The 27,665-nt window shown below is 55.7% G+C and overlaps 7 protein-coding genes across 7 annotated transcripts; 3 read left to right on the forward strand and 4 right to left on the reverse strand.

The window, feature by feature from the left end:
* Positions 1 to 2: 2 nt before the first annotated feature.
* Positions 3 to 1,143, reverse strand: PHYSODRAFT_526336 (hypothetical protein; the record flags this gene model as incomplete). The annotated part of the gene is made up of 6 exons (XM_009537692.1): positions 3 to 104; positions 179 to 262; positions 339 to 362; positions 451 to 726; positions 812 to 888; positions 963 to 1,143. 6 exons carry the CDS (start codon positions 1,141 to 1,143, stop codon positions 3 to 5), a joined length of 744 nt encoding a protein of 247 aa, XP_009535987.1.
* Positions 1,144 to 1,670: 527 nt separating this feature from the next.
* On the forward strand, positions 1,671 to 3,638 carry PHYSODRAFT_463329 (hypothetical protein; the record flags this gene model as incomplete). The annotated part of the gene is made up of 2 exons (XM_009537693.1): positions 1,671 to 3,485; positions 3,528 to 3,638. Coding segments are annotated over 2 exons (1,926 nt in total), but the record flags the coding sequence as incomplete, so codon positions are not given.
* A 910-nt stretch (positions 3,639 to 4,548) lies between these two features.
* On the reverse strand, positions 4,549 to 6,652 carry PHYSODRAFT_339710 (hypothetical protein; the record flags this gene model as incomplete). The annotated part of the gene is made up of 3 exons (XM_009537694.1): positions 4,549 to 4,574; positions 4,642 to 5,223; positions 5,296 to 6,652. 3 exons carry the CDS (start codon positions 6,650 to 6,652, stop codon positions 4,549 to 4,551), a joined length of 1,965 nt encoding a protein of 654 aa, XP_009535989.1.
* Positions 6,653 to 7,515: 863 nt separating this feature from the next.
* On the forward strand, positions 7,516 to 9,635 carry PHYSODRAFT_339711 (hypothetical protein; the record flags this gene model as incomplete). Its single annotated transcript, XM_009537695.1, has 6 exons — positions 7,516 to 7,651; positions 7,909 to 8,058; positions 8,139 to 8,761; positions 8,837 to 8,911; positions 8,954 to 9,196; positions 9,378 to 9,635. 6 exons carry the CDS (start codon positions 7,516 to 7,518, stop codon positions 9,633 to 9,635), a joined length of 1,485 nt encoding a protein of 494 aa, XP_009535990.1.
* A 3,112-nt stretch (positions 9,636 to 12,747) lies between these two features.
* On the forward strand, positions 12,748 to 15,095 carry PHYSODRAFT_348071 (hypothetical protein; the record flags this gene model as incomplete). Its single annotated transcript, XM_009537696.1, has 3 exons — positions 12,748 to 13,279; positions 13,359 to 14,072; positions 14,305 to 15,095. 3 exons carry the CDS (start codon positions 12,748 to 12,750, stop codon positions 15,093 to 15,095), a joined length of 2,037 nt encoding a protein of 678 aa, XP_009535991.1.
* A 2,152-nt stretch (positions 15,096 to 17,247) lies between these two features.
* PHYSODRAFT_526394 (hypothetical protein) lies at positions 17,248 to 17,841 on the reverse strand (the record flags this gene model as incomplete). Its single annotated transcript, XM_009537697.1, has 1 exon — positions 17,248 to 17,841. A coding segment is annotated over one exon (594 nt), but the record flags the coding sequence as incomplete, so codon positions are not given.
* Positions 17,842 to 18,162: 321 nt separating this feature from the next.
* Positions 18,163 to 18,531, reverse strand: PHYSODRAFT_526801 (hypothetical protein; the record flags this gene model as incomplete). The annotated part of the gene is made up of 1 exon (XM_009537698.1): positions 18,163 to 18,531. A coding segment is annotated over one exon (369 nt), but the record flags the coding sequence as incomplete, so codon positions are not given.
* Positions 18,532 to 27,665: the final 9,134 nt, after the last annotated feature.

Below are 27,665 nucleotides of genomic sequence, written 5' to 3' on the forward strand. Positions count from 1 at the left end.
CTCTAAGGGAAGAGCTGGTCCAGGATCTGGATGGTCTCCTCGGGGTTCTTCACGGAGTGACCGATGGTGCGGTCGCTCGTGTAGATCTCGTAGTCGTTGCCACCCTGTAATGCATCGAATTGGATTAGTATGGCAAGGCAATAACACACCCAAAAGCGTGGGAAAACTGCAAGCTTACCTTGTGGGTCTTGTCACCAAAGAAGTGGATCTCATCGTAGTCCTTGGGGTCCAGGTAGCGCAGGCAGAAGGTCTTGTCCCAGCCCTGTAAAGCACGATGTAATTGCTGCCGTCAGTCTCCATTGTTCAACGGCAGGTGGCTCCATTTGAGCAATTCGTACCGTCGGGAACACGTCGAAGGAGATCTAGAGATAATGGTCACCAAACAAGAACGAGAAGAATTTGAGTTAGCCGCACAATATAGAACCCACAACTCAGTGCATGGTCTCTTACCTGGCCGCCAATGGAGAAGGTCAGGTTGTACTCGGGGAACTCGGCACGGAGCTTCTCGACGAAAGTCTCGCGGATCTTGTGGATGTGGTCGTACTTCTCGAACTCGTCGCGCTCCTCCTGCGAGCAGTTGCGGCCGATGGGCGACACGTTGATCATGCCCATGCGGAACTCCACGAACGTCCCGCGCTTCACGGGGATGTCGAGGTCGGCGATGTAGCGCAGCGCGAAGTTCACGAGGCGGTTGATCTGCTCGTTCGAGTACTGGCTCTTGAGGTTCTGTAGATGGAGCACCCAGCAGTGAGGTCAGTCACCCCAGTCTCATTATCCTCACTACGAGGTAAAGTAACAGCACTTCGCTCACCGTCTCGCCAATGAGCTTTCCCTTGTGGTAGGCCACGAGGCCGTTCTCCGAGAAGCTGTAGTCAAAGTTCTCCGTCACTACAGCGCAGACGACAACAGCCACATATTAGCCCTTCTAGCCACTCAGCCAGCCCGTCGGTCGGTCGCCCTACCGTCCTCGCCGAGTTGCTCCTTCTGCTTGACCAGGTCCGAGCCGCCCACGACGCCGATGGTGATGCTCTCGCGCAGCTTCTTGAGGCGCGCGTGTATCTCGGGCGTCGCGGTCTTGCGGGCGGCCGTGAGCGTGCCGTCCACGTCGAAGAGGGCGATGATGCGGGGGTTCTTGGGGGCCATCGGAGCTGCTTGGGTGGGATCTCCCGGGAGAAGTCGCGAATGGCACCACGTGGGCAACGTACGTATCTTCGTCCAATCGAAATGGTGTGGCGCACACGGATCTACAACCGACCAATGAGAGCGCGGCACCTCTCGCAGAGTCTCTGCAAGTCACAAGTTGAAGTGTCTGCGTCACAAAGTACCACCTAGGACCCCCCCCTCTCCCCTCTCCGCGATGAAGCCGTCGTTCTCGCCTGGGCGCGTGACGATCGACGCCGACCGGGGGTGTTTGCGCTTCGACGACGACGGAGACTCGGTGCTGCGCGCGCTGTCGCTCTCCCCCGGCGGCGCTGTCAACGTCAACCGACGTCCCCTCGAGCTCAGGGGGTCGTCAGCCTCGTGCTCAGGGCTGCAGTTGCTGCTCCAGGGCGTCGTCCATGCCGTACTCGCAGGCGTCGTGGTCTCTATCGGTAAGACGCATCTCATAGTCCACAGAGGAGTGATAGCCGAACGTGACTGACCCCGTGTGTGTGCCTTCAGTGCTGTGCCCCGTCATGATTGGCTTCGCGGCCATCATCTTCAGTCACCCGGAGTTCGCGGACGCTCTGCCCATCCTCACGAAGCTCGTCTTCGCGTCGAGTGTGGTGCACCAGCTCGTGGTCACGAGCCTCTCGCCGCTGCCCTTCGCCATCGGACAGGTGCAAGACACGGGCATGATCTTCCTGGCCAGCATGGCCGCGTCCATCATGACGCAGCTGGGTCCGACCGTCCCGCTGGAGGAGCGAGTCGCCACTGTTCTCGCGCACTTGAGCATCAGCACGATGCTGGTGGGAGTGGGGTTGATCCTCACGGGCAAAGCGCGTCTGGCTTCGCTCGTGCAGTACCTGCCGACGCCCGTGATAGGCGGCTACTTGGCTTATGTCGGTTTCTTCATGGTGAAAGGCGGGATCTCTCTCACAACCGGCGTGAATCTTGCATCTGTATATGGCTGGGGTGTGCTGGTGAGCTCGACTCACAGCTTGACGCTGCTAGCGCCAGCCTTGGTGGGTGGTATCATGCTGGCAGTTCTTACTTCTCGCTTTCGGCACTTTGCTGTGTTCCCTAGTTGCATCTTGGTGCTTCCTGCAAGCTTTTTCCTCGTGGTTTGGATCTCGAATTATGCTCTGGACGACGCACGCGCCGCGGGATTTCTCGAAGAGAGTGGAAAGGGGGCATCCTTCACGGACGTGTATTCAATGTTTGATTTCTACCATATTCACTGGAGGGCCATGCCTGGGCAACTCCCAACTATGTTGAGCATGTTCGTGATGATCGCGTTTGCTTCGTCACTGGATATCGCCTCCATCTGCATGGGAACCACCAGCAATATGAACTACAACCAGCAGCTCCAAACTGTTGGCATGTCCAACCTGATCAGTGGCCTTACTGGAGGCTACACGGGCTCGTACATATTCAGTCAAACACTATTTACTTCACGCTTTCGCCCCAGCTCAACGGCTGAAGCAAGTTTCCCGGGAATTACGAGGCTCGTTGGAGTCACGCTCGCTGTCTGCGAGCTGGCGATCGTTGTGACGCCGATTTCACTCATGGCACTTGTGCCCAAATTCCTGTTCGGCGCTGTAATGATTTTTATCGGTATCGACTTGCTCAAGACGTGGCTGGTGGGCGTATACCGCAAACTTCTCTTCGCTGAGTACTTGACTGTGGTGGGGACGTTTTGCTGCTTAAATGGCTTTGGAGTTCAGTTGGGACTAGCCACGGGGATCGCACTAGCAGCAGCAAGTTTCTTGGTAGAATACGCCAAGGCTCAGGACGTTCGAATCATGCACAAAACCAGCAACGTCATCCGCAACGCTGATCAGCACGCATTGCTTTACGGTTCCAACCTGGAGAGTAACAGTTCGCGGCAGCAGGATGCCATTGTCACGATCGAGCTGCAAGGCCACATCTTCTTTGGCTCAGCCACCCGCATCCAAAACTGCGTGAAAAGCGCTGTTTACGTCCGCTCACTGCTAGGAGGGGACGAAAGTGATAACTCAAACTCGAACACTGATGAAGCTTCGAGGGAAACGGAGATGCTTCCACTCCTATCGACCAGACAAGAAAACCAAGCAAAGTACAACGACGAAACTTGCGTCAAAATGTCCCCTGCATTGGTGAATCTACACGGGCAACCGTGTCTCGACCGGGAACGCCGACCCACAAAATTCGTTGTTCTGGATTTTACTCAAGTGAGCGGAATGGACGCTACTGCAGCACGGTCGTGCTTCTTGGCACTCAAGCTTTCATTTAGCCTCGGTAAAGTTTGTGCGGTTTACTGTGGGATGAAGCCAAGCATCGAGTTTCTGCTGCGGGCCAACGACGTGATCCCCGCAGCGCCCGATCAGAACCCTGAGGCCCCACAGCCCCAGCAAAGGGAATCGTACGTTACATCGGATCTGGACCTAGCTTTGGACTGGTGCGAGCAGCAGCTTATTCTTTCGGCGGCAAAGCGGCGATCACTTCGTTCAGGACATCACCTGATTTTATCGCCACTGAGCGCTACAACTCTACATCTTCCGCAAGTGTTTGCTGCATATCTGACGGACGCTCACAAGGACAATCCCTCAACGTTGCAGCAGCTGGAGGAGCTTGCACAATTGTTCACTGTGCGTGAATGGAGAGAGGGGAGTCGGCTTTTCTGTGTCGGCCAGAGCTCGGACGCGTGGTTTGTGCTGCTGAGAGGCACCGTCGAGCTGATGACAATTCCAACGGAGTCCACGCTGTCGTCAGATTCGCCAAAGTCGGAGCATGCCAAACCGACGGAAGTGCCGGTCTCAGCGACGGTCGATAACCAAAGTGAGACAATGGAGCTGGTTGGGCGGGTCCGGCCGGGTTGCATCTTTGGCGACATGGACTTTACGTTGATGCAGCCGCGGGTGTTGGACGCATCGGCCACGGCGCCTGACACCGTAGCTGCAGTCTTCACGCGAAAGCAAATGGCCGAGTTGCGTAGGAGCCGACCCGAGCTGGCCTTACTCCTCCAGGACGTTCTACTGAGAGCCTCGTACAGACTCTAGCCGAGAAACTTCACTCTCTCGCTATCTGAAAATGTTACTTGCGGTGACGACGGCGATGAAGAATTTCAAGGGCCTACAGAAGAGCAGATAATCATTCAAAAACATGAGAAACCGTAAGGTAGATGAAGAGAGAGGGCCGCATAGCTCACCCCATCGGAACCAACAGTGTCTTCAAGCTGGTTTGCGTGATCCAGCAAACTCGTCTTCAGCATACTCCGAATATGTTCCTCAACTTCCTCTACACGGCCTTCGCTTTGCTTTTTGTGAGGATCTAGGTGCCAGTTTTTGTTATAACGGTGCGGATCAAGTCGACTAGGAGGCGACTGAGGCACACGGCAAAAGGAATGGTGTGGATGCTCTACCGACCCTAAGCAAGGTGCCGCTGACGAAGGCCTTGTGCGAGTGGGAAGTTGCATCAACGAGTGCAGCCTGGTCTTTTGGGTCAGTGGCTGGGGAATACCGTACACAGTGAGTGGCTTGCGCTCAATAGACTGGCGCTGAAGTGCACCCTGTTGTTCCAACTGTTGTTGGTAAGGCTCCCATGCGACTTGAGCTGCTCGTAGCTGCTGGTACCGCGACGTCAACTCGGCTAATAGAAGGTCCTTCTCCTGCTGTGCTAACTCAGCTCGGACGAGCGAGACCCGTTGAGCTTCTGCTCGATTCGCTGCGGCTTCCAAATCACGTTCAAGGGCCTGCACCTGGGCCTCAAACGCACTCAGTCGCGCATGGAGCCCGTCCAAGTCCGTTTCAGCCCAGGCACCCACGCAAATACCAAGTTGGTCGTAAGCAGCTTTCACGAGGCGTTTTAGGCGGGTGAAGTCGCTTTCGAGACCCTGGTGGACGCGAGAAAAGCTTTGGCGTCTACGTTGACCTTTCTCCTGCTTGTCCTTTGCTTCGGCTGCACAAATGCGCTCAAGCCGCTCCAGCACACGCCGCCTTTCGTGACTTATCCGCAAGATAAGTTGTTCGCCAAAGCGCCTTTCAAATTCATACCGCAGACGGATCTCGAGCTCCTTCTGCGTCTCCGTCAAGCTCTGAAGCTCTGTTGCTTCAGATTTATCGCTTTCTTCTAAGCGGAGGAATGACTCCACTATATGCTGTAGACGTCTCGTACTGTCCATCTCGCTCTTTAAAGCTGAGACTTCTCCTTCGTCTCCTGGCTGGCGCTGCTGGGTCTCTTTTACTGCACGCTCGAAATCTCGCCATCTCGCCTCGATAGTCGCGACCCGTTCCACCCGACTCGTCAACACCGCCAACTGATCACGAGTGGCATTTTCTAGCCTCTGAGAATCCGCAAGTGCGCGCTCCCGACCCTGCGCTAGGGCCTGTAACCTGTCAAACTTGTCCTGCCACCGCACGCTTTCGTTCGCGGCTTCAACGAGTTTGCTTTCATTGTCGATGAGCGCCGACCGGGCTTCGCCTAGCAGCTGTGTAGCTTTCAGTTTCTCGTTCTCAGCGTGGGCAAGAGCGAGCTGCAACTCCTGTAGCCGCTTCTTGTCACTGTCCCGCGCGCTTTCGAGCTCACTCACGCGGGATTTCAGATTCGCCACAGTCTGCGTCGCTGCGCTCAGTGACTGTCGGAGCGACGGTACAAGTAGCAGTTCGTTCGCTGTGGACGGCAGGGACGCAGTACTATTCTTCCCGCTCTTCTCTCCGCTTCCCCGAGTGGCACTCTCAACACCAGCGTTCTTGTCGTCTCCTTGCGAATTGACTGAGCCCCTACGCTTCGACCGCGAAATGGACCGCACCAAAGTGTTTCGTAACTGGTCAAGCTCCGTGCGCGAAGTTCGAAGCGCCTCCAGTAGCTGCGAATTGAGGGTTTCAAGTGACTCGTTAGACGAGCGCATGTCGCCTAGCAGCGCCTGAAGGTGGCTCTCTCGAGCATTATGCTCAGTGGTGAGTTGGCGCTCGCGCTCCACCAGTATCGCGGCCGCTTGCCGTGCTTCTTCGAGGCGCAGACACTTTTCCAGGCGCGATATCCTCTCGACTTCCTTGGTCAGCGCGGCGCGAGCTCGACGCAGCGCCAGCTCTCCCTTCTGCTCTTGCTGGTGGATAGCACGCTGCCCGTCCCGCTCCGCTTTGGCCAAAGTCTGTGCGAGACTCTCGGCCACTTGTGCTGCGTGCTTGCTGATGCTTTCAGCCAAGAGACCGAGCTGATCCGTAAGCACGTCTTGCAGTCGGTCGTGGAAAGCCGTCACCTGCTTGCGCCACGCGAAGTCGCCACGCACGAACTGGGACCGGTCGTCGAAGTCGCCCTGCAGCGCCTGAACACTCTCGTGCACCAGCTCCGTCCCGCGTTGCAGCATTAACTCCAGCTCTGCTTTCCACGCAGGAAACGCAAAGGATGGCGGAACTGGCAAAGGGGTCCCATCCTCCGCGGCAGGTTGAGGGGAGTCTTGAATGACGGCGGCTTCTTCGACGACGCGTGGACGAGCAGGGGCAATGTCCGGGGCGGCGTGGTCGGCCATCATTTGGGCAACTGCAACGGGAAACTCCGAATTGGGAGCCACCCTTTCAGACGATGGCATTGGCTCGGGACGATTGCAATGGGATTGCTAGCAATCGCAATGTTAAGTAGTGCTGCTATTCGTAGTGCTGCTATTCGTAGTTCGAAGTTCGCTGTGAGTTAAGTCTACGCTATTTCTATTCTGTATTTAGCACAAGAACCTACCTGCTTATCTTAGATTTGGGCATCGTCCTGCTATCGGCAATGCCATTTTAACACGCGGTATCCCGTCCTGCCCGCACCCCCCAGATGACACGCCCTATGATCGAGAGCTCGGATTGAACTGAAACTAGCCGAGCGCCGCCGCTACGCGGCGGTGATTTTTTAGTTTGTTGGCGCTTCGCTCGCTATGCTCGCTCTGCTATTGGAGCAGACTGCCTACGCTTCGCTACGGCAGTGGCGGACCCGTTCCGCTCGCCTCGTCGGCTCGCTGCACTACTCTCAATGTCAGGTTTGTATTACAGAGGCCGGGGGGCGGGTCCTGCGGCCCCGCAATATCGTATGGTAGCATATCGCTGTGATTCTAACACCTGAAAAATACCTTAAAGTTTGTATGGTGCTTCCGGCCAATAGGAGTGTGTCATCTGCGATTCTTAGCATTTACAACCAATAGACACTACCGTTGCTTAAAATTTCGACCAATTAAATCGAGGGAATGACTGCCAACCGCTGATCTGAACATTCCAACAATATCTGGTTGGAAACGCGATTTGATATCGAGTATGCCATACAAATATCAAGTGAACTACAAATATAATAAATATTCATAGGTTTCCAACCCCTGCCAGCTCATCTCCGACTCCATTCTGCGTTCCGACACACACAGGCATGTCGGTAGCATCGCTAGTTCCTGCGAACAGCCAGAGAAGCAGAGCGACGGCTGTGAAGTCTTTCGAAGACTTCCTTGCGAAGAAGGAGGTGACGCTCACAGAAGTGCATGATCGTATTTCTAAGGACAGCACAGGTAAGAGTTTGTTTGTCATTCTGGATAAGTATGTGTGGTTCTTAGTGAAAAAATAGGAAGGCAAGGAGTAGCTCTGTCCAAGAACACTGTGCTATCTTATTTTGGCAATGTTAAGAACTGGCTGGCGGATCTGTACCCGCAACAGAGCCAATGTGTAGCTAAGAAGCTGCAAAAGATGCTATCAACTTTAGATCGGTACTGTGAAAAGAGGCCGGAGCAAGGTATCACGAAACAAGCGCCACCATGTACTACGAAAGATATAAAGACTATCATCTCGGCTCTCTACATGCACGCTTCCGCCAACTCCGACTACCTGGATGCGGCGCTAGTGGCGTTGATGTGGTACCTCTACGGTCGTGGTTCTGAGGCTGAGCAATTGGAGAAAGCCCAGCTGTGTGTATACCCCGGTACGAATCGTGCAGGATTTTGAATTTTTGTATTAATTAACCCCACGAATTATGCTGACAATTCTGTGCGTATATGCTAGGCGGTATGATATTTCTCCGCTTTAAGCATGTGATGACTGCTTCGCAACAGGGAATCTCCCTGTTTAAGGATCCTAACGATCCCTTCACGTGCCCGTTACACGTACTAGCTGTCGCTCTCGCCCTTCAACCCGCTCCAGGAACTCGCATCTTCCCGCAAATTGCTGCCGTACCTGCGCTGTCCGCGTCCGACGACCAAGACGACGATGGCGAGCTGGGGCTGATTGCGCAGCTAGACCGCGAGCTTGCGGAAGCACCTACATGCAAGACTCCACAGCCACGTCGAGCCAACTCGGCCCCTGGTGCCCAAGCTTATATCAATAGACTATTAGTCACGGTTAGTGGACTGCCGGCAGCAAAGGAGAGTGGACTCACGAAGGGACTTACCTCGCACTCCTTCAGAAGAGGTGGGGCCATGCACGCCAACGCCGACAGTCGCATTAGCCCGAACTGGGTTGTTGAACGCGGGGGCTGGAATATGTCGCGCGTGAGCAAGGCGTTTTCCTACATGCTGAACACAACACACGAAGATCAACAAGTTGCGCGCCAATTGAGCGGGTGGAACCCACAAGCGGGCGCCCGACTTCCAGACCTTACCGCCCTGGACGGAGTCGTCCGAGCGCGCGTGGAGAAGCTGTAGGATCTCCTCTTCGCTGCTGTCACTGGTTTCCCGACAGTGTCTTGGAACTTGGATCCTCAGGTGCTCGAAGTGTTGATGGCGACCTTGATCCTTCACTTCCCCGAGATGGAACGCCATCGCTTGGATAGCCCGTACGTACGTCGCATTCATGAAGCCCTTGGTGTCCTCAACATACAGGCCTCCGAGCTGTTGGCATGGTCGATCACCCTCCGAGCTGCATTCAAACCACCTGCAGAAGAGAAACAAGAAACAGCGGCCGAGTCCTCTCAAAACATGATCCGTGTTCTCGAAAAGCTGTCGCAGCAGCTCGACGAGCTATTGCTCCGCCAAACACGCGTAGAGGAAAGGCTGGCTGTTTTGGGGGCGAACGCAGAATCTATTGACAAGAAAACAAACACTACCGAGCAGCAGCACGAAGACGTGAGCAGTCGCAGCCAATGCGCTCGCGCAAACGTGCCTCCAAAGCGCTATCGACAGTGTGGTTCGAGTGGTTCACTGCTGTACCACGCATGTACGAATCACAACAGTTAGCAAAGCCATCCTTCACGAGTCACAACACGCAGTTGCATTCATGATGCTCTGCTTACCTTCTGGGTTCAAGCTGGATCCGGCCTCGCCAGCGTACAAGGCGGAGGTCCACGCTGTTGGAGTCGAAGCCGAGAAGAAGACGCTTGAATACTTGGCTGCACAAGGCTCCCAGGCTGTAGCCGTTGGCTCGGTCGTCAAAGCCATGCGCGCGCTTCACAAAGCAGGCCACCTTTCCGTCCTCCTTGACCAGTTTCGCGAGCGCTACTATGAAGGCGAAGTCATCGACCCGACACCCAATTCTGCCCTTCCGCCATTTCTGCTCTTCACCTAAATGCACACGCAGCACACTAAACAGTCAATAAGATACACAATACGTACAACAGGAGTAGCACGCACTCTCTTAGCCGACCTGTCCAAAAAGAAAGCAAAAACACATAATACTTGATGCCCATGTCGGGGTTTGAACCCGATCCTCCAGGCCCGAAGGCCTGGCGATCAACCTCACGAGCTCCGTGGGCGCGGGTAAGTCGCATCCATCAACAGCACCGTACTCGTCCAAACCCTTGGCCACTTGAGCCACACGCCACGAGAGCGCACAGGCGCAACCCAACACACGTCCCAGCAGCGCACATAGCCCAGCAGCAAATGGCCCGGCGTCAGTAGCACACACGGCCCAGCAGCACACACGGCCCAGCAGCACACACGGCCCAGCAGCACACACGGCCCAGCGGCCAGCAGCGCCTGTGTACACGCAGAGACAACAGCAGCACAGTCAGCACAGGTAGCACAAGCAGCGTTGCACGACTCGCAGCACTAACCTGGAAGCTTCTGGACTGTTGGCCGAGAATCCAATCGGCGGTCGTGAGGTTAAATATCAGCTGAACAAAAAACCTAATAACGTTGCTAGACCGGTTTTGGTTGGAAGCAGTCCAACCCCGTTGGAATTTTGACGGTATGGTGGGGTCGCCTTCGCTGCGCTCAGCAGCTACTCGTACTTAGTGGAAATCGTACTTAGTGAATGATTTTGATTCGGACGGACGGACAGCGCGTTGCTCCAACTAGCCGAGCGCCGCCGCTACGCGGCGGTGATTTTTTAGTTTGTTGGCGCTTCGCTCGCTATGCTCGCTCCGCTATTGGAGCAGACTGCCTACGCTTCGCTACGGCAGTGGCGGACCCGTTCCGCTCGCCTCGTCGGCTCGCTGCACTACTCTCAATGTTTAGTTACTACTACAGAAGTTGGGCGGTCCCTGCGGCCCCGCAATATTGTATGAGGGGGTCGCCTTCGGCGACGGGGCCGCCTTCGCTACGCTCGGCAGCAAAAGGTACAGTGTGCCGCCTTCGCTGTGCTCGGCAGCAATTTTAGCCACTAGGAATTCGCGTGATCTACAGACAACGACGCTCTGATTGATTCTTAGGACTAGCCGAGCGCCGCCGCTACGCGGCGGTAACTTTAGGTTAGTCGTAGTAGTGAGGGCCGCCCACCTCCACTTCGCTCCGATGGGCTGTTTTCCAGTCAAATGTCATTAATTTGGATTGTATGCACGTAAGAAGGTGTTTGTATGTTGGGAGTACTCTTAGTATGGTTAAAAGTGGCTGGTATCAGCTTCATCACGTCAGTGTTACTATAAGTAGATGCACTTGCAAGATAATATATTTTCTATCGCACGGTACTGTGTTGTAAACCATGTCCAACATCGTCGCAGGTATTCAACCCAAACTACAAAGTATCTGCATTTAGAACAGCTCGTGTTTAGTGTGCTCTCATAAGTGTATACGTGTTATTTTACCAAGTGTATCACTCTGCCATGGTTTCTGTTAGTTGGTCCAAGAGTATAGCCTTTACATTCTGTATCAAGGCTATAAGCCTAAATAACAATTCACGCTTCGCAATGCCTCTCCTTAGCATATCGTTAGTGCTTCGTTCTTATTAAAACATCGTGAACATATTCATATCGGGATCGTTTCGGCATTTATATGATCCATAAATGTATTCAACTTCGGGCTGCGATAATCAAAACTTATTTTTATTTAAGTATTAGTCTAAGCGGAGTACATAAGCACATTAGCGCACCACCTGCACCACAGCCGCTAAGACATTGACAGTAACAACTTTGCATTTCTTATCTATGAAGTACACGTTGCACTATGCAAGTTCCGTTTCCAGCGTTTTGTGGTGGAGCAGGTTCCTCAATAACCGTTCTGCGGTCTTCTCAGTGTTATCTCACACTCACAAACGCAACGCCACGCTCTTGATGAGTAGACGTCGCGCAATTCCCCGGGACTTCGCTATCGTAATTCCGAGGACGGTCTGCACCGGTTGTAGCCGTAGGTGACGATCACATCACTGAGGTCTTGTTGCTCGTTGTTGTTGTTGTTGACGGGCGCGGGGATGGGCTTCTCGCGCCGCCTCGTTGTCTTCTTATCGCTCCTTCTCCCGGTCTTCGCAGGACCTATCGCTTGTCTCCGCGGTTTCCGTTCTCGGTTCCTCCGTCCCGTTCTTCGCGGTCCGTTCGTTTGGTCCGTTCTTCACGTTCCGTTCGTCCGTTCCCTTGTAGCCTGGATGAAGTCTCCTCTTCTGTTCAAACTTCGGCCCTATCGCTTGCCTCCGTGCTCCCTCCGTTCCGCGCCGGGAAATGCGTCCGCGCGGTCCGGCCTTCGGTCGTACTCCGGCCCTTTCACTTGCGTTCGCACGCCTCCTCTCCGTCGGTAACTCGGCCCTTTTGCGTACTCCGCCCCGACATGACTAATTTAGAGTGCCCTCCTCTTGGACACTTGGTGTTGGGTTGAGTACACGCGGCCTTCTAGTCGTAGCGCCTCGTGCAACGTGGTCTGCACGGCCGGGGTCGGTTCTTCTACGCGTTGAGGTCTTGGACACGAAAGCGGGCAAGTTGCGGGCAACAAAGGTGTATTCACGCCTTATCGGTCGGCTACTGCTTGTGCTTGGACTTGTGGGCTTGGGCGCCAATTGCGGACTAGCAATCTACTGTCTTTTGGCTCCTCCCTACCGTGCTGTTATATCTGGGTGTCCATGCCCTTCATCGAGGATCTCCTCCATTCATCTCCTTGTTCTGGCAGCGCAGCTGTTGACTTTGCACCTGGACATGCCGTCATACTGGTCTTGACTATACACTGAGGGGCCAGGGGAGCACTAGAGCCCGAAAACGGTTCAAAAACGAACCGGTATGAAACCGGTTACAACCGGTACTAACCGGTATGGCCTGATCACGTGATTCTGGCTTGGTGGTGTAACCGGTTCTAACCGGTAATAAACCGGTATTTCCCCCGATTTCTTTTTTTGCCGATATCTTCCCAGTTTCTGCAAAATCTTCGAGTCGCTCTTCCACAGCCGCCCCGCCGTCGCCGCAGTGCACTCCCCAGGTGCGTTGGAGCGACGGAGAGAAGTTGATCGTGCCTGTGGCTCATTGTCGTGGTTGTTGCACAGGATGTCGTTCTCTGGTAGCTCTGCGGGCACCTTCGCGTGCGGATTGTGTTCTCCGGACCTCGCACCTCCGTTGCCCAGCGTCCCTTCTCCAGCTTCAATCGCTGAGGTGCAGCGCTCAGCGTCCGTCACCGGGAACGGGCCGCTTCGTGACCTGCTTGACGGCTACGCCCGGTTGCAAGATCACTGCCACGCGCTCATGGCTCTAAACGGCGCGCTCGTTTGCCATGGTAGCTCTCTGCACCATCAGGCAGCCTGCCACCGTGACTCCACGTCTAGCCCCGACTCAACCCAACACCCGGGCCCAGTCGGCCGGACAGACGTCGCATCTACTGTTGTCGTTGGCCCCGCAGACGGCACGCAGGCCCTCGAAGTGATACGGCTCCAGGACGAGCTCCGAGATGCTCTTGTCCGGGCCGGACGCGTGGACGAACTGGAGACCCGGCTAGCCTCTGCAATCCAGGACGGCGACGACATTGCCGCGTGGTTCCATGGGGAGTTGAAGGCGGCCCGCAACCGTGTTACCGAGTTGGAACGTGAATGACCGCCAACGGCGCGGTCTGCTGCGGCATGCACCGGTCCAAGTTCGGCGTGAGACTGCGGGAGGTGATACAGCGCGCGTGGGCAGTGTCACTTCAAACCAGGAGGCATCTTCGGATTGTGGGTATTCGCCTTCGGCTCCGAGTCTTCCTCCAAGTGCGTCCTTGAGCGGAGACCCCGCGCTTCTTCGGCAACTCGATGCTTGTCATGCCGAGCGAGAAATTGCTCGTGTGGCGCTCAAGAAAGCGCGTGCAGAGGTCGAATCTCTCACAGAGCAACTGGTGGAAGCGCTAGCCGAACGCGACGAAGCCCATGGCCGTCGTGTCCAGGCTCAGCATCAGCTGCATGAGGCCCACGTCGAACGCGATCAAGCTAAAAGAAGAGCCGAGAACGCCATCACCGACCGAGCTCGAGCCCGTTCTGCAACCCGGGAAGCCGAAGTCGTGCGTTCGCAGCTGGAGACCGAAGTAGCGTCGCTGTCGTCGCAGGTCACGAATCTCAAACATCAACTGAAGACCGCAACCACCGCTTCGTTAGCGGCAGCGTCCAACGTGAAGCGACTGAACGATCGTGTCGGGGTCCTAGAGACCGAGAATGCGGGTTGTGCAGAGCGCGTGGAGCGCGCTCGTGCTGCCTGTTTATCAGTCGAACAGGCTCGAGACGTTCTCGGTCAACGGCTGTGCGCTGCTGCAGCAGCGGTCGGTGCTCGACTCGATCTCCAGGATCTAATACAGGAAGTGGATACCATTGTGCGGACGACCGGCACTGAGATCGGCTCTGGCGTCAGCCGTACCGTAGATGATTCTCCTGCATCTCGCATCCGTTCTGCAACGGAGCCGTCGTCATCGCCAATCGGTACCAGCCGTCGCCGTAGCTTACGTCCCTCGACTGCAGCAGACACTGCGGCTTCGGACAGTGTTGTTGCGGTCCGTTCTCAGAATAAGTCGAGCTCCGTGAGTTATTAACAACTCTCGCGTTTGCCCCCACTAGTATTGACAGCGTCTTCCTTCTGATGCAACAGGTCGGTCGCTGCCTCCGCCTCGCGCTCACCGTGTCCATCGTCGTCTGAAGCGGAGTCACGTCAGTGACAGTGAGGATGACGAACACGAGTCGGAGGGGCACGGGGAGGACTACACGGGTAACTCGCCAGTCCCGTCCCGAGCCACGGACTCGCCTAAGCGAGTGCGGACCGTGGGATCGTTAGCAGCGGCGCAACCGTCCCAGCAAGGAGCAAGCGCTGACGTCGGCGAAGCAGTCGTATCCGAAATCGCTGCTGACTCTGTTGAGGTCCGAGAAGGGTCTACCCCTACCGGACATGGGAGAGAGGGGATCGGTAACGAAAGAGCGGTCGATCCAAACGAGACGCCCAATGAAGTTCAGGAAGCCACCCACACTGTGGTCATCGATGCAGCGGTTGGGGTTGGCGCTGTCGAATACGTCCGCGCAGATGATGCTCCCGCCGAGGCACTCGTTCAGAGCGTAGTACCCATTTTCGGTAACGTGGTGCCGCCGGTGTCAAATGCCGCTGAGTGGGATGATTTCGACTCCGTCCCTTGGCCAATCGAGCTGCGCCAGATCACTTTGTCGGCCATAACCATTTTCGATCTGCGCGACAGGATCTGGCCGGTGCGAGGATGGGTGATACCCGTAACGCCGGAACCTGAACCTGCGAAGTGGCAGCGAGAACTGCTCACCATCGAGAACGTGACGCAGTTGTACGCCAGTAAGCCGTGGTCATATCTTGAAGAGATCACGAACCCGATCACGTTCTTGCTCACCGATCCGGCATTCGCTTCACTCATCGGCTCCTAATCCACGATCGACCCCGATCGGCAATCCACGATCGGCTCCCGATCCACGATCGCCTCCTGATCCACGATCGGCGATCGGCGATCGGCGATCAACTCCCGACCTGTGCGAGTTGCCGTGCGCTGCCGATCCGTCCTCTTATGTCCTCGGTCGCCCTAGATCTGCGAGATTGGTCGTCGATCCGGGCTTGGGTCTATGTCGAATCACGCCGCAGTCCAAGCGCGATCGCCCGTAATCTGTCTTGACATATGTGTTGCCTTACGCGTCGACGTTATCCAATCGCTTGAGATCTCTCGACAGACCCTCTTGATCCGCGACCGCAGCCTGATCCCTGCCTATCGTTCTGCCACCATGTCGCTTGATGTCATCGCAGTTGGAAATTCTTGTTCGGTGCTTCACCACACTACATACCCAAGGTTCAGCCTAGTCTGAGCAGGAAGTTGGCTCACATGAGGCACAGCCCGTTCCGGATTGAAAAGATGCATGATAATTTCAGAGTCAAGCTCAAGGTGAAGGACACTGGTTATCGCGTGAACCCCTGGGTGCATGTGAGCCGCTTGAAACCGCGAGCACTGTTTCCCAAACGTCCGACTGAAGAGACGGAAGTAGCTGAGGACGATGATTTCGATGCCGCCTTACTGCCAGAGGACAGCTGGGAGCCTGCTGCTCTGAACGATGAATATGAAGTGGAGAAAATCATGGATCTGCGTTGGGTCAAGCGCACTCGGACCTCTCGACGCACTCGGGACTACAAAGTCAAGTGGAAGGGATACGACGAACCAGAGTGGTTGCCAGTCACTCAGCTGAACTGTGGTGCCCTGCTGTATGAGTTCAATCAGGGAGCTAAGGCGCGAGCCCGCTTCCAGGCCATGCAGGCTGGGGATGATCATCCAGGCGTGTAGCGCTCGCTGAGCCCACATGCCCGACTGCAGACCGCTGAACGTGTGAAAGTGACTGAACCTGCCCCTGAAACCGACTGTACACTAAAGATAAGAGTGAGTGACCCTGACCGCATCAAGGTGGAGAACAGACAAGAGGATATGAAAATACGTATTCTTGAACTCTGAGTGGCTACGCTACGACGTGCAAATGGAGTAATGCTAAAGCTGCGTGCAGAGTCCGGGATGAAGAAGTGCGGCCAGCGATTCACTGATCGCCCTCACCCGTGTCACCCTCCTCAACTTCCTCCTCCTCGACCTCCTCCTCTTCGACGTCTTCTTCTTCGACGTCCTCCTCTTCCTCGTCTTCCTCGTCCTCGTTATCGACTTCGCTCATCTCGTGTCGTCTTCGTCATCCTCATCCTCGAGTTCGTTGTCCACGTGGTCAGGGACGATCCAGTTGCGAGCGCGTTGAGGGAGGGGAATCGAGTGATTGGCGCGGAGATCGGCTGAAACGTACTTGGTGCGTTCAACCTCGTTGGCCGCAGTCGCCCAAAGAGTGCGGGCAGGCTTACGCTCGTTCAGCTCAACCAGTTGCTGACACAGGGGCTTGGGTTTGCCATCTGAACCAACGACTCGAGGGTCCTCCCAGATCCAGTTGCAGATGCGCTGAGGCAGCGACCAGATGTCAGGTTCTTGAAACAGCGTTTCAGGGAAATCCTTGATCTTGCGTAATTTCTTGAGATGGGTTTTGTATCGGCGGATCAGGGAGTCTGTGCGCCTGCGGCGAAGCTTGTAGAGTTTCTGAGAAGCAGCATCGCGTTCAAGGTTAATCGTGATCCAGTGCAGTAGGTCCCATCAAGCTTGGCAAAACTTCTCCATGAACTCGACGTGCTTTTTGAGACCGCGCATGGTATCAGCGCTCAGCTTGGACGTGTCATGGAAGTACAGCACTTTTGTGCGTTCAGCGAACATGACGTTCCAGGGGAGCTTTTTCTTGATCATCTTGCCCCGCGAGTTCGCTGGGAAGAGCGTCACGTACATCTCCATGCTCCAGCGTTCCTCGAGAAACTTCATGTCACACTTCTGCGGCGCGTAATTCGGGAACCCGATGGTCTGAGGTTTGCTTTTCTTCTGATAGAAGCACATCTTGATCCCGGAGCACCTGTAAGACGTGGTAGTCGCTGGGTCGGGCGCTTCAATCACGCTCAGCTGTTCCAATGTCAGACGCTTGAACGGGATTCTGGCCAGAGCAGTGGCCTTACGTGGAGACTCTGTCAGCTGCTCGATGACCTTGGCCGCAAGTCGCGCTTTCTTGACCGCAGATCCAGACTGACTTGGTTTGACTTGTATTGATTCCGCGGCGAGCGACGAAGCGTTGAACCTTCTTTTTGGTTGGCCGCACCCGATTCAAGCATGTCGAGTTTGCGCTTGGCCGCAGGAGATGACTGATTCGCTGGAACTACAGTTTCAGAAACCTTGGGTGCAACATCCGAATCGTCAGGTTCAACATCGTCTTCTTGTTCGTATTCGGAGTCCCCGCTGCTACTGGAAGAAAATGGCTCGAGTCCATCGTGAACGTACTCTTCGCCCAACGAAAACCACGGTTCAGGCTTTTCACTCCGGTCAAACATGCTTTCCAGTCGAACTTCAGCGCTGAGGTAGTACATCTCTGGAACGAAGCTCGTCCAAGGAACTGCGTCCAGCCCGTTGCTCCGAATAATGCTGACCAGCATCTTGACCAAGGGCTCATGGTGAATGAGCGGGTGGACGACGTGCTCTCCACTCACGAGTTCCTTCGCATCCTCGTAGGTGAAACCGTTCCGCATCACGTAGCGCAAATCAAGACGAAGTTTTCGCCAAACCTGAGGCCCCGGGAGAGCTGCTCGCGCTTCATCCTCGGAACGAGCGAGCTTGGACGACGCTGGAAGGGCCAACTGCGGACTGGGTCGATAGTTGCTTGGACGCAGTTGGAGTTTCTTCAGGAACTCGTCCCAGGACAGTTTCTTGCGACTACCCTTGGACGCAGATTTCCTCTTGGACGCAGATTGCTTGGACTTGGATTTGCTGGACCCCGCGCTGCCCCCAGTGAGATCAACTGTTTTCCTGAGCGGAGGGACAAGCTTGGGCGCAGAGTCGCCACCATTGCCTTTCTTGCGTTCAGCCGCGTAGCCACCACAGACACACTGTGGCTGGTCGATGGACACCACGTGGATGTTCGTAATCCAGCCAGCAGGAGGCGTAGTGCCGTCCGCAAAGTGTCCAAACAGCTTTTGAAGGCGCTTCCAGTTCCCTGCCACCGTGACTTGTGGTTCCCGATCCAAGAAATCGCTGAACGCCCATGCGCCCAAAGTCTTCTCGCGAATCTCTCGACGCAGAACTTCACACAAAGCTTCAGACGTCTGCAACTGGTACTTGAGTTCGGCAATCTCGTCTGCACGCGCGTTCAGTGCGTGTTGGTGGTCTTCTTGCTGACGGATGAAATTCTGCTTGAACGCGGATTCGCCATCCTGCTTGGCTGCAGTGATGCGTTCAACCTCCTCCTTCCAGTACACTTCCATGGCAGCCCATTCGCGTCGAAGGCCCTCGTTCACGTCCAACAAATCCAGCGTGTGCTGTGCGGAAGTCTGGCCGTTGGACTCGAGCGCCAGTTTCAGCTGCCGGTATTTGTTGAGGAGCCGTTTCAGGAACGACACTGTGTTGAAAGTGCGTTCAGCAAGGTGTTCCGCCCGGAAGACACTGAGCACCGAGCCAAACTCACGCTGCAGGACCAACGACGTCAACATGGATGCGAGGCTTGTGCCTGACGGGAGACCTTGCCGCACCTCTAGCATGCCTAAACGCACACTCGGCCCAATGACTGATTCAAGGTCCTTGTAGTCCTCGTTGGTGAGGGTCTCGAGAACCTGCAACACCTCCAGCCCGCCGTACCCATCGTGAAAACGCGCGCCATTGTGAACTGCGTCTGCAGACGCCGGAACTCCGACCACTCTGAGCGGCGTATCCATAGCGATGGGAGGTGGCACCAACCAGCTCGCTGAACGCTGAACGCTCTCGTCGATGAAGCCGAAGTTGGACGCAGGGACGGCTTGGATACAGAGAGGCCCGCGTATTCAGCGTTGGACACGATCCGGCGTTCATGCCAACCAGGCGCGAGGAGCGAGTGCGTATCTGAAGCCTCATCACCTGCGTTCAAGGTAGCCGAAACTGCGTTCAGGCTGCTCGACCCGTTGGGATCTGCGTTCAGCCGATTATCACTCTCCTTGGCCTCCGCATCCACTGTGGAGCCATCCATGACCTCATTGCCATCCGCGTCGACGTGCTCCTCGCCGTTGTCGCCCGCCTTGTCGTCGTTGTTGCGCGCGAAGTGCACCCGACGCTCGTTGCCCGAAAGAGACGCTTCCGCCGGTGTTTCCTGCGACTCAGACGCCTTGCTGGCGTCCCCCGATTGACTGGCGCGCTCCTGCGCGTCATCCCCCTGCGTGCGTGCCTCTGGCGCGCCGCCCTCTGCCGGTACCATGCCGCTATGCCGCTCGTGTGACCGCGAGGTTGCCGTGTCGGTGTGTGTGCGTCGGTGTCGCGCGTTTGAAGAAGATTTTGCAATGATACGGAAAGCTGGAATGGAGTCTGTGGTTGGAGACAAGTCTGGCCGCAGATTTGACAGTTGCTGACCAAGTAGGACAGGGCGGAGGAGCGTGCGCAAGCGTGGCAGTTGGCCAACTGCCCGCGCTTCAGAACTGCGTTCAAGCTCAGCCCCGTCAGACTTCGGTCCAGCCATGATGTGCCAGTTCGGATGGAATTTCCTCTATGTCAGACCATTACTGGAAGGGACGGTTGTGACGAGACAGAACGAGGTTTTACCTCAACCGGTCATCACCTGTCTACTGAGCCGCCTGAATCCGCCATTCTGATTGGCCGAGACTGAACCCGGACCCGGTTGTACACCGTGCGACAACACCTGAGCTGGAATTCGGCTGTGTTCCGCGGAGCGAAGTGCGCTCAAGCCTAGGATGGGCCCTTCAGGCCTGGAAGACTGCGTTCAGACAAGAAACCCTGAACGCACTCGATCCGTCCAGGCCGCCCCCGTCCTTAAGCGGGTTGACACATTGAGGCCGTCGAAAACACCTGCACGAACGTATCGTGTACGGTGTCTCGCCTAGGCTCTGAACCCACATCGAATTCGTGTACCCGGAGCTCAGCCACCCCAGTGAAGTCGCGTACATGGTGTCCAGACCGCTGGCCACCCGGACGAAGTCCCGCCAAGTGCCCCAAGACCCAGCGAAGAGTCAACCTACCCTTGGCGCAAGGCCTTGAGTATGGTTTCAGCCTTGGGCGCAAATCGCCTTTGGCTGCAGACCTTGGACGCACTGCGTTCAGGCCTGCTGACTCTGAAACCCGGTTTCAAGGAATGCGGGTTCAAGGGAACCTTGGCCACATGCGGCCAATGTTTCTCAAGAGCCAGTCATGCACAAAGACACGGGCACATTGAAGCTGGGCAAGAATCCAATGGGAAGTGTCTACGTCAACAGTTCCAGTATACTCAAGTCAAGATATTCGCCAGACGCGTGGCGAAGAACACAGAAGAAAATAGAAGAGCGCTACGAGAGAGATACCTTTACACAAAGCCTAGCGATAGTCTAGCAGATAACAATCAGAGAGTTCGTTTTACCCCCTACTGCGCAAGTCGCCGAGGAATCGGGTCCGCTGTCTTTAAGGACAAGGGCAGTGCGGAGCTCCCCACACACATTCAAGTCCAGTTACGTGGGGATCAGTCTGCTCCGGCTGTTGAAGTGATCCACGTATTCCATTTCCCAGTTGGGCCCATTGCGTTGAGGTAAGGGTGTGTCCCATTTCATGTTAACGATTGATATCTCGGGTGGTTTGGTAGCAGTCGCCCCCGAGAATAGTTTGACTGACTGCGTTTAGGATCGGATTGTATTTGGTCTGTATATTTCCCTCATCTGAGGGTGGTGCGCGTGTGAAAGTGCGTTCAAGGTTGACCAGTACCTTGATCGCAGATTAGTTGACTGGTGTACGACCCACCGCCCAAGGGTCTAAGAATAAGTGGCGGCTGTGTGTTTGTATATTCCATTGTATTGGTTATCCTAAAGTGGTGTGGTTCTACTCGTGGTAGTAACTGTAGTGGGCCTACCTTGGCTCACTACTACGGCTTACACGTATGCGCACGTGTATGAGGAAGCGTAGGTTTCTTTTACTTGAGTTAAGTATACTCGAGATCCACGAGTATACTTTAAACAAGATAAAGAGTCCAAGTAGTGTGTTTTGGTAAAAGATGAGAACTGCTATTTTTGTTTTATGTTTCTGACTTCCTCTAAATGTAATATTCTAAACTAGGAATCTGCCAACGGCTGGTTGGCAGAATTCCAATGCTATGCATGTCACTCATTGGCTAAAAGATGCTGCATTCAGCCAATAGGAATCCTAAGTCTCTATGGACCACCCGTCGTGGTGGTCGTAAATGTATGTAGCCATTGGTGTACCTTACACCAAGGTCGAGGAAGTGTTCAAACCTCGAACAGACGCCGTGTCTGTCAGAGATACAAGTGACTGTAGTCACTTGTGCGTGTAACCCTGTTACACCATCCCCCCCCCTCAAGGTTAGACGTGCCGGTCTCGGCACGTCTAACCACCATTGACCGTTTGGTCAATGCGTGACGTTTGAAGAGAGCGTGCTCGTTCCGTAACGAGCACGTCGAAGTTGAAGACCCCTGGCGCAGCAGCGGAGGACATCTCTGCTGCTGGGTATAATGCGCGGCAACGTGCGAAGCGCGTCGCTGCCACGGGGGCAGGACCCACAGCCTGCCCTTGAAGTGCCTTCGGGCGCTGTTGTTAACAACAGCGCTCGTATTACTTTCCAGCGTGTAGCGCATGGTGGGCTTCGTACGCCCTCACCATGTCCGGGACGTCTTCGAGCAAGACGTTCCGCGGCTCCCATGTATCTTGGTTGGGATGGAATCCTCTCCTACGGATACGAAAACGAACCGGTTGCCTGTTCGTTCTCGGGATACTGTGACCAACAACCCGCTCAACTATCCATCGAGTTGAGCCGTGTGCGTCACGAATTGGCGGCGGTGGTGGTGGAAACACGCCCCGTGTGTGGTCAACTTGGTGTTGACCTTGATCTCGCGTCTCCCCACGACCAAGTCCCGGTCGTGGAGTAGTTCCAGAGCGCTGCGTTCGGCGCTCTGAAGTATTCGCAGTCTGCGGCGGCCTCCCAGACCGCCTCGATCGTTCCGGCCGAGCTGGACCATTAGCTCGACCCGCATCTTGCTGAAGCGGTCAACAAAGACCACAATGCCCGTGTTCCCCTGGCTGTCCGGGGGAAGACCGAACACGAAGTCCAAAGACATGGACTGCCAACACTCCCGTGGAGTTGGTAGTGGCTGCAAGGGAGCCTGCGCGAAAGGCGCAGACTTCACACGTTGACAAACCTCGCAAGCACGGACGTACTTGCGCACCCATTTGTACTGGTGGGCCCAGTAGAAGTCTCGCGTGAGAAGAAGGTATGTCTTCTCACGGCCCGGATGCCCCGCAGTCGGTGCATCGTGATACTCGTACATGATCCTGAGTCGCAGGTCATGGTCATTGGGCACGACAACGCGGTCCGCGTTGTCGTCGACTGCATTGTAGAGTAATAACCCGTCGTGCACCCGATAACGGTGTGCACGAGCACGAAGATGCTTCGGCAACTTCTGACGAGCTTTGTCAGAAGGCGCTGAGCCGTAGGCAAGCAAGAGCTTCGCGTCCACGTCGTGCGCGTACGCGACCTTCACGTCGTCCAACAGTGACGACGTTGGGGTGCTCGATCGCATGGCGTCAATGGCATTGACGTCGGCATCAGTCGTGGCGTAGTCAGGTCGACGCGAGAGCGCGTCGGCCACCACATTGAGTCTTCCGGGTTTGTACTCAACCCGGAAGTTATACTCTGCGAAGAAGGAGAGCCATCTCGCCATCCGTTGCGAGATGTGCGGCGACTTCACAGCCGTCCGCAACGACGCGTGGTCCATATAGACCACGAACGGTTTGCTTCCGAGTAGATACACTCGGAACTTCTCGAGTGCGTACTTCATGGCAAGGAGCTCCTTGTCATGTACCGGGTGGTTGCGTTCAGCTGGCTTCAGCTGACGCGATTGGTAGTAGACGACACGATCACGACCCTCGTGATCGTGCTGCATCAACGCACATCCGATTGCGAAGTCGGATGCGTCGCACACAACGTGGAACGGGCGATCTTGGTCGGCCACCGCCAAGATCGGCGCCTCCGTCAAGCCCTGTTTGACTGCATCGAAGGCCTGCTGACACTCAGCAGTCCAAACCCACTCGGCGTCCTTCTTCAGGAGCTGTGACAGCGGGCGTATCATACTTGCACAAGTACGTGGCCAAGCCAAGGAACTGCCACAGTTCCTTGACGTTCGACGGTGTCGGCCACTCATTGATCACTCTGACCTTCTCAGGGTCAGGGCGGACACCGTTTTTCCCAACGAGACACCCGAGCACGGGTATCTCGCTCGCCCCGAAGATGCAAGCAGCTTTCGGAGGTGCACCTTGTGCTTCTCAACATCGCTCATCCCGTCCGCAGCCCGGCTGTGGACGAACACATCGTCGAAGTAGCTCGGTGCGAAGTCGCGCACCGAGCGCAACAAGTGCGTCACGCACCTGTTGAAGGTCGCAGGGGTGTTCTTCAGACCCTGCGGCATCACTAGCCACTCCCAGAGCATGCCGCTCGGCGTGCTCACTGCCGTGAGAGGGATATCGCTCTCACGCATGAGGATCTGATAGAACCCATCGCGCAGATCAAGAGCACTGTAGATAGTGCTCCTGGCCATCGAATCGATGATGACATCTTTTCGAGGTATCGGTGTCTGCACCGGTATCGTCGCATCGTTCAGCTTGTTGTACGCATGAACGATGCGCCAGCCGCCCTATGGCTTCTTGATACAGAACGTCGGAGCACTGTGCGGGAATTTCGATTCCCGCACTTGTCCAGCTTTGCGACGACTCTCAAAGAAGTCGTCGATCGCCTTGACCTGCTCTCGCGGCAGTGGCCACTGCCGCGTGACACAGTACTTCGTGCCCGATCAATCTCGTGCTGGATGCCCTTGTCCTGCGGAAGCTCCGCAGGGATCTCTTCCGGAAGCACGTCCGCGTACTCCCGTAAGATCTCGTAGAAGGGACTCGACTTCAGCGAGTCCCAGCTCTGCTCCTCAATGCGCTCCTTCTTCGTCTTCGCACTGAGAGTGTCCTCACTCTCAGTGGTGCTGTCCATGAAGAACTGCCTCAGTTCTTCATTCTTGCTCTTCGTTCTCTCGGCGTCCGAGAGAATGCAAATTTGCTCGATGCGTCCATCGTGCAAGTCACGCGCGAAGCGCTTCCAGCTCATGACTGGAAGCGAAGTCAACTCTGACGCTTGCGTCGGAGGGTTAGCGAGAGTCATCTCCCTGTACCGGAATCCGGCACGGGTACGCGTCAAGACGTTCAACGTCTCGACGCCTGGCTTCTCAACCTTCGTCTGCCCGGCAGACATTTCTTGTAGCGTCTCGGCCCCGGGCCGAGACTTGCGCAGCGACCTTCGCATGCACCGTCTTCTTGTTCTGCGGAGCCCGGCTCCGCTTGGTTCTTGACCTCGTCCAGGCCCAGCCGTGGACGGGTGTTCTTCTGTAGTACCGCCGGCGAATACATTCCGCGGGCAAGCGACTTCAAGCCCGGCTTGACCGCCCGGCGCTTCGTCGTGCAGCCCGGCTGCACGACAGCATGCAAGTTTTTCCGGTGCGGGACGTTTGCAACCGTCCGCACCGCCTGCAGCGTCGGCTCCCGCGAATCAAATTCACCCAAGCCATCGACTCCCGGAGTCGACGGCGTCTCGTCACCTTGGGTTCTTATTATTGGCCAAAACGGATCCAATCAGATTCGCGTCAGCCTCCACGGCTGAGACGTGCGACTCGCCTGCGTCATCCGCGCCCCTTGAGGTCGGAGACTCTTCCCGATTCGCTGAAAAGCGAGTGTCGACATCCGAGGTCAACACATTTTCTTCATTAGCCGTCGGCGGCGACGCTGACGCTAGCTGCTCTTGCGCGCGTGCTCGCACGCGCCCAGAGCGCTCCGGGACAGCGGCATTAGGCGCTGTCGCGAGTGGGGAGTCGCGCGCACCTGTCGGTGCGTGCGTAGCGGCAACAGGGCCACCGCTCACTGTTCCGCTGTCGCGACCGAAGCGCACGAGAGTGCGCTTCTCCCAATCGATGACCGGATGATGCCGTGCAAGCCACGGCATGCCCAATACAATGTCAAACTTACCGTTCAGATCCAGGACGATAAAGGTCTCGACAAACTCTTGATCTTCATACGTGAAGCGCACGCGTACCATGCGCTTCTCGGTTTTAACGATGGCACCCGTTGCCGATCGAACTTCCAACATACTTCGAGATGTAACTATCTCCTCGAAGTCAAGCCTTGGTAGACTTCGCAGTCGAACAAAGTTGTTCGACGCGCCATAATCTACCAAAGCCCGGAGAGAGCCGCTTGCTCTCATCGAGTTCACGTTCAGGATGACAAGGTCAGTGTGACGAGGTCGGTGAAACCTTTTACGCCCAGGTGTATAGCGATAGTCCAGAAAGGGTAGACGAGCAAACCTTTTTGGGAAGGTAAACCCTGAACGCAGATTTCCTTGAACGCAGGCTCTGGGAATAAATGCGGCTAGGGTAGCGTGGCGCCTTGTGAATCCCTATCGGTGTCGTTTATCTTCGGGGAGCCTGGATCGATCACCAGTTGAGTTGGCTGTGGGGTTGAAAGCCTTGAGTTCGTTGAGCGTAACGTTCACTTGTCTGAACGCACTTCTCCGAAATGGCTGAAGTTTGAAGCGTGAGTGAAGGATCAGGGTTACTGTAACGGGGTTACACGCACAAGTGGCTACAGTCACTTGTTACTCTAACAGATGCGATGTCTGTTCGAGGTTTGAACACTTCCACGACCTTGGTGTAAGGTACACCAATGGCTACATACATTTACGACCACCACGACGGGTGGTCCATAGAGACTTAGGATTCCTATTGGCTGAATGCAGCATCTTTTAGCCAATGAGTGACATGCATAGCATTGGAATTCTGCCAACCAGCCGTTGGCAGATTCCTAGTTTAGAATATTACATTTAGAGGAAGTCAGAAACATAAAACAAAAATAGCAGTTCTCATTTTAACCCAAAAGCATTATTTGGATCGTTTATTTAGATTAATCTATACTCGGAGGCCCGAGTATAATTAACTCTAATTTAAACTAAGCTACGCTTCCTCACATACACGCGCACACGTGTAAGCTAAAGTAGTGAGCCAAAGTAGGCCCACTACACCTGGTAGCACTTTGTAGTCCGTCCAACGACCGACTATCTGAGTTCGTACGTCATCGCACGAACGCGGAGCTGAGAACCTTCCCATGGATACAGAGGTGCCCATGGAAAGCTCCACTACGCCTGCAACTCACGTTGCACGCGCTGACTGTCCCCACCTGTCGGACCCAGAGTGGGAAGCTGTCAACAGTCATTGGTGAGGCGGCTGTAGCTACGATGCTGCGTACGCTAACGCCGACGGAGCAACACGGTGTTGCTCTGGGTTTCATCCTGAAGGAGCAACGCGATGTTGCTGCTACTACCGCGGTGTCGTCCGGGACGACACCACGCGCGCAATCGCTGAAGCTCAATGTGAGCAGTTACGCTGGAAGAGAGGGCGAGCCTGTCCTCCGTTGGCTTGTCGAACTCGACACTGCCATTGCGGCTCGACGCATCGTCGACCCGTTGTCGAAGGTCGCGTTCGCCATGTCATGTTTGGCGTCGAGGTATTGAAGTCGCATCGACTCCGGGAGTCGATAGCTTGGACGAATTTGATTCGTCGGCTCGGGGAGCCGACGCACCCTCCATAATGGAGGGCTCCGCCAATAACAGGCGTCGAGGTGAAGATGGCGTGTCGGCTCCGGGAGCCGACACTGCAGGCGGTGCGAACGGTTGCAAACGTCCCGCACCGGAAAAACTCGCATGCTGTCGTGCAGCCGGGCTGCACGACGAAGCGCCGGGCGACCAAGCCGGGCTTGAAGTCGCTTGCCCGCGGACTGTATTTGCCGGCGGTACTACATAAGAACACCCGTCCACGGCTGGGCCTGGACGAGGTCAAGAACCAAGCGGAGCCGGGTTCCGCAAAACAAGAAGACGGCGCATGCGAAGGTCGCTGCGCAAGTCTCGGCCCGGGGCCGAGACGCTACAAGAAATGTCTGCCAGGCAGACGAAGGTTGAGAAGCCAGGCGTCGAGACGTTGACGCGTACCCGTGCCGGATTCCGGTCAGGGAGATGACTCTCGCTAACCCTCCGACGCAAGCGTCGGAGTTGACTTCGCTTCCAGTCATGAGCTGGAAGCGCTTCGCGCGTGACTTGCACGATGGACGCATCGAGCAAATTTGCATTCTCTCGGACGCCGAGAGAACGAAGAGCGAGAATGAAGAACTGAGGCAGTTCTTCATGGACAGCACCACTGAGAGCGAGGACACTCTCAGTGCGAAGACGAAGAAGGAGCGCTTTGACGAGCAGAGCTGGGACTCGTTTTCAACGTGTCCCTACTACGAGATCTTACGGGAGTACGCGGACGTGCTTCCGGAAGAGATCCCTGCGGAGCTTCCGCAGGACAAGGGCATCCAGCAC

This window comes from Phytophthora sojae, assembly GCF_000149755.1.
Source record: "Phytophthora sojae unplaced genomic scaffold PHYSOscaffold_11, whole genome shotgun sequence".
NCBI lineage: Eukaryota > Oomycota > Peronosporomycetes > Peronosporales > Peronosporaceae > Phytophthora > Phytophthora sojae.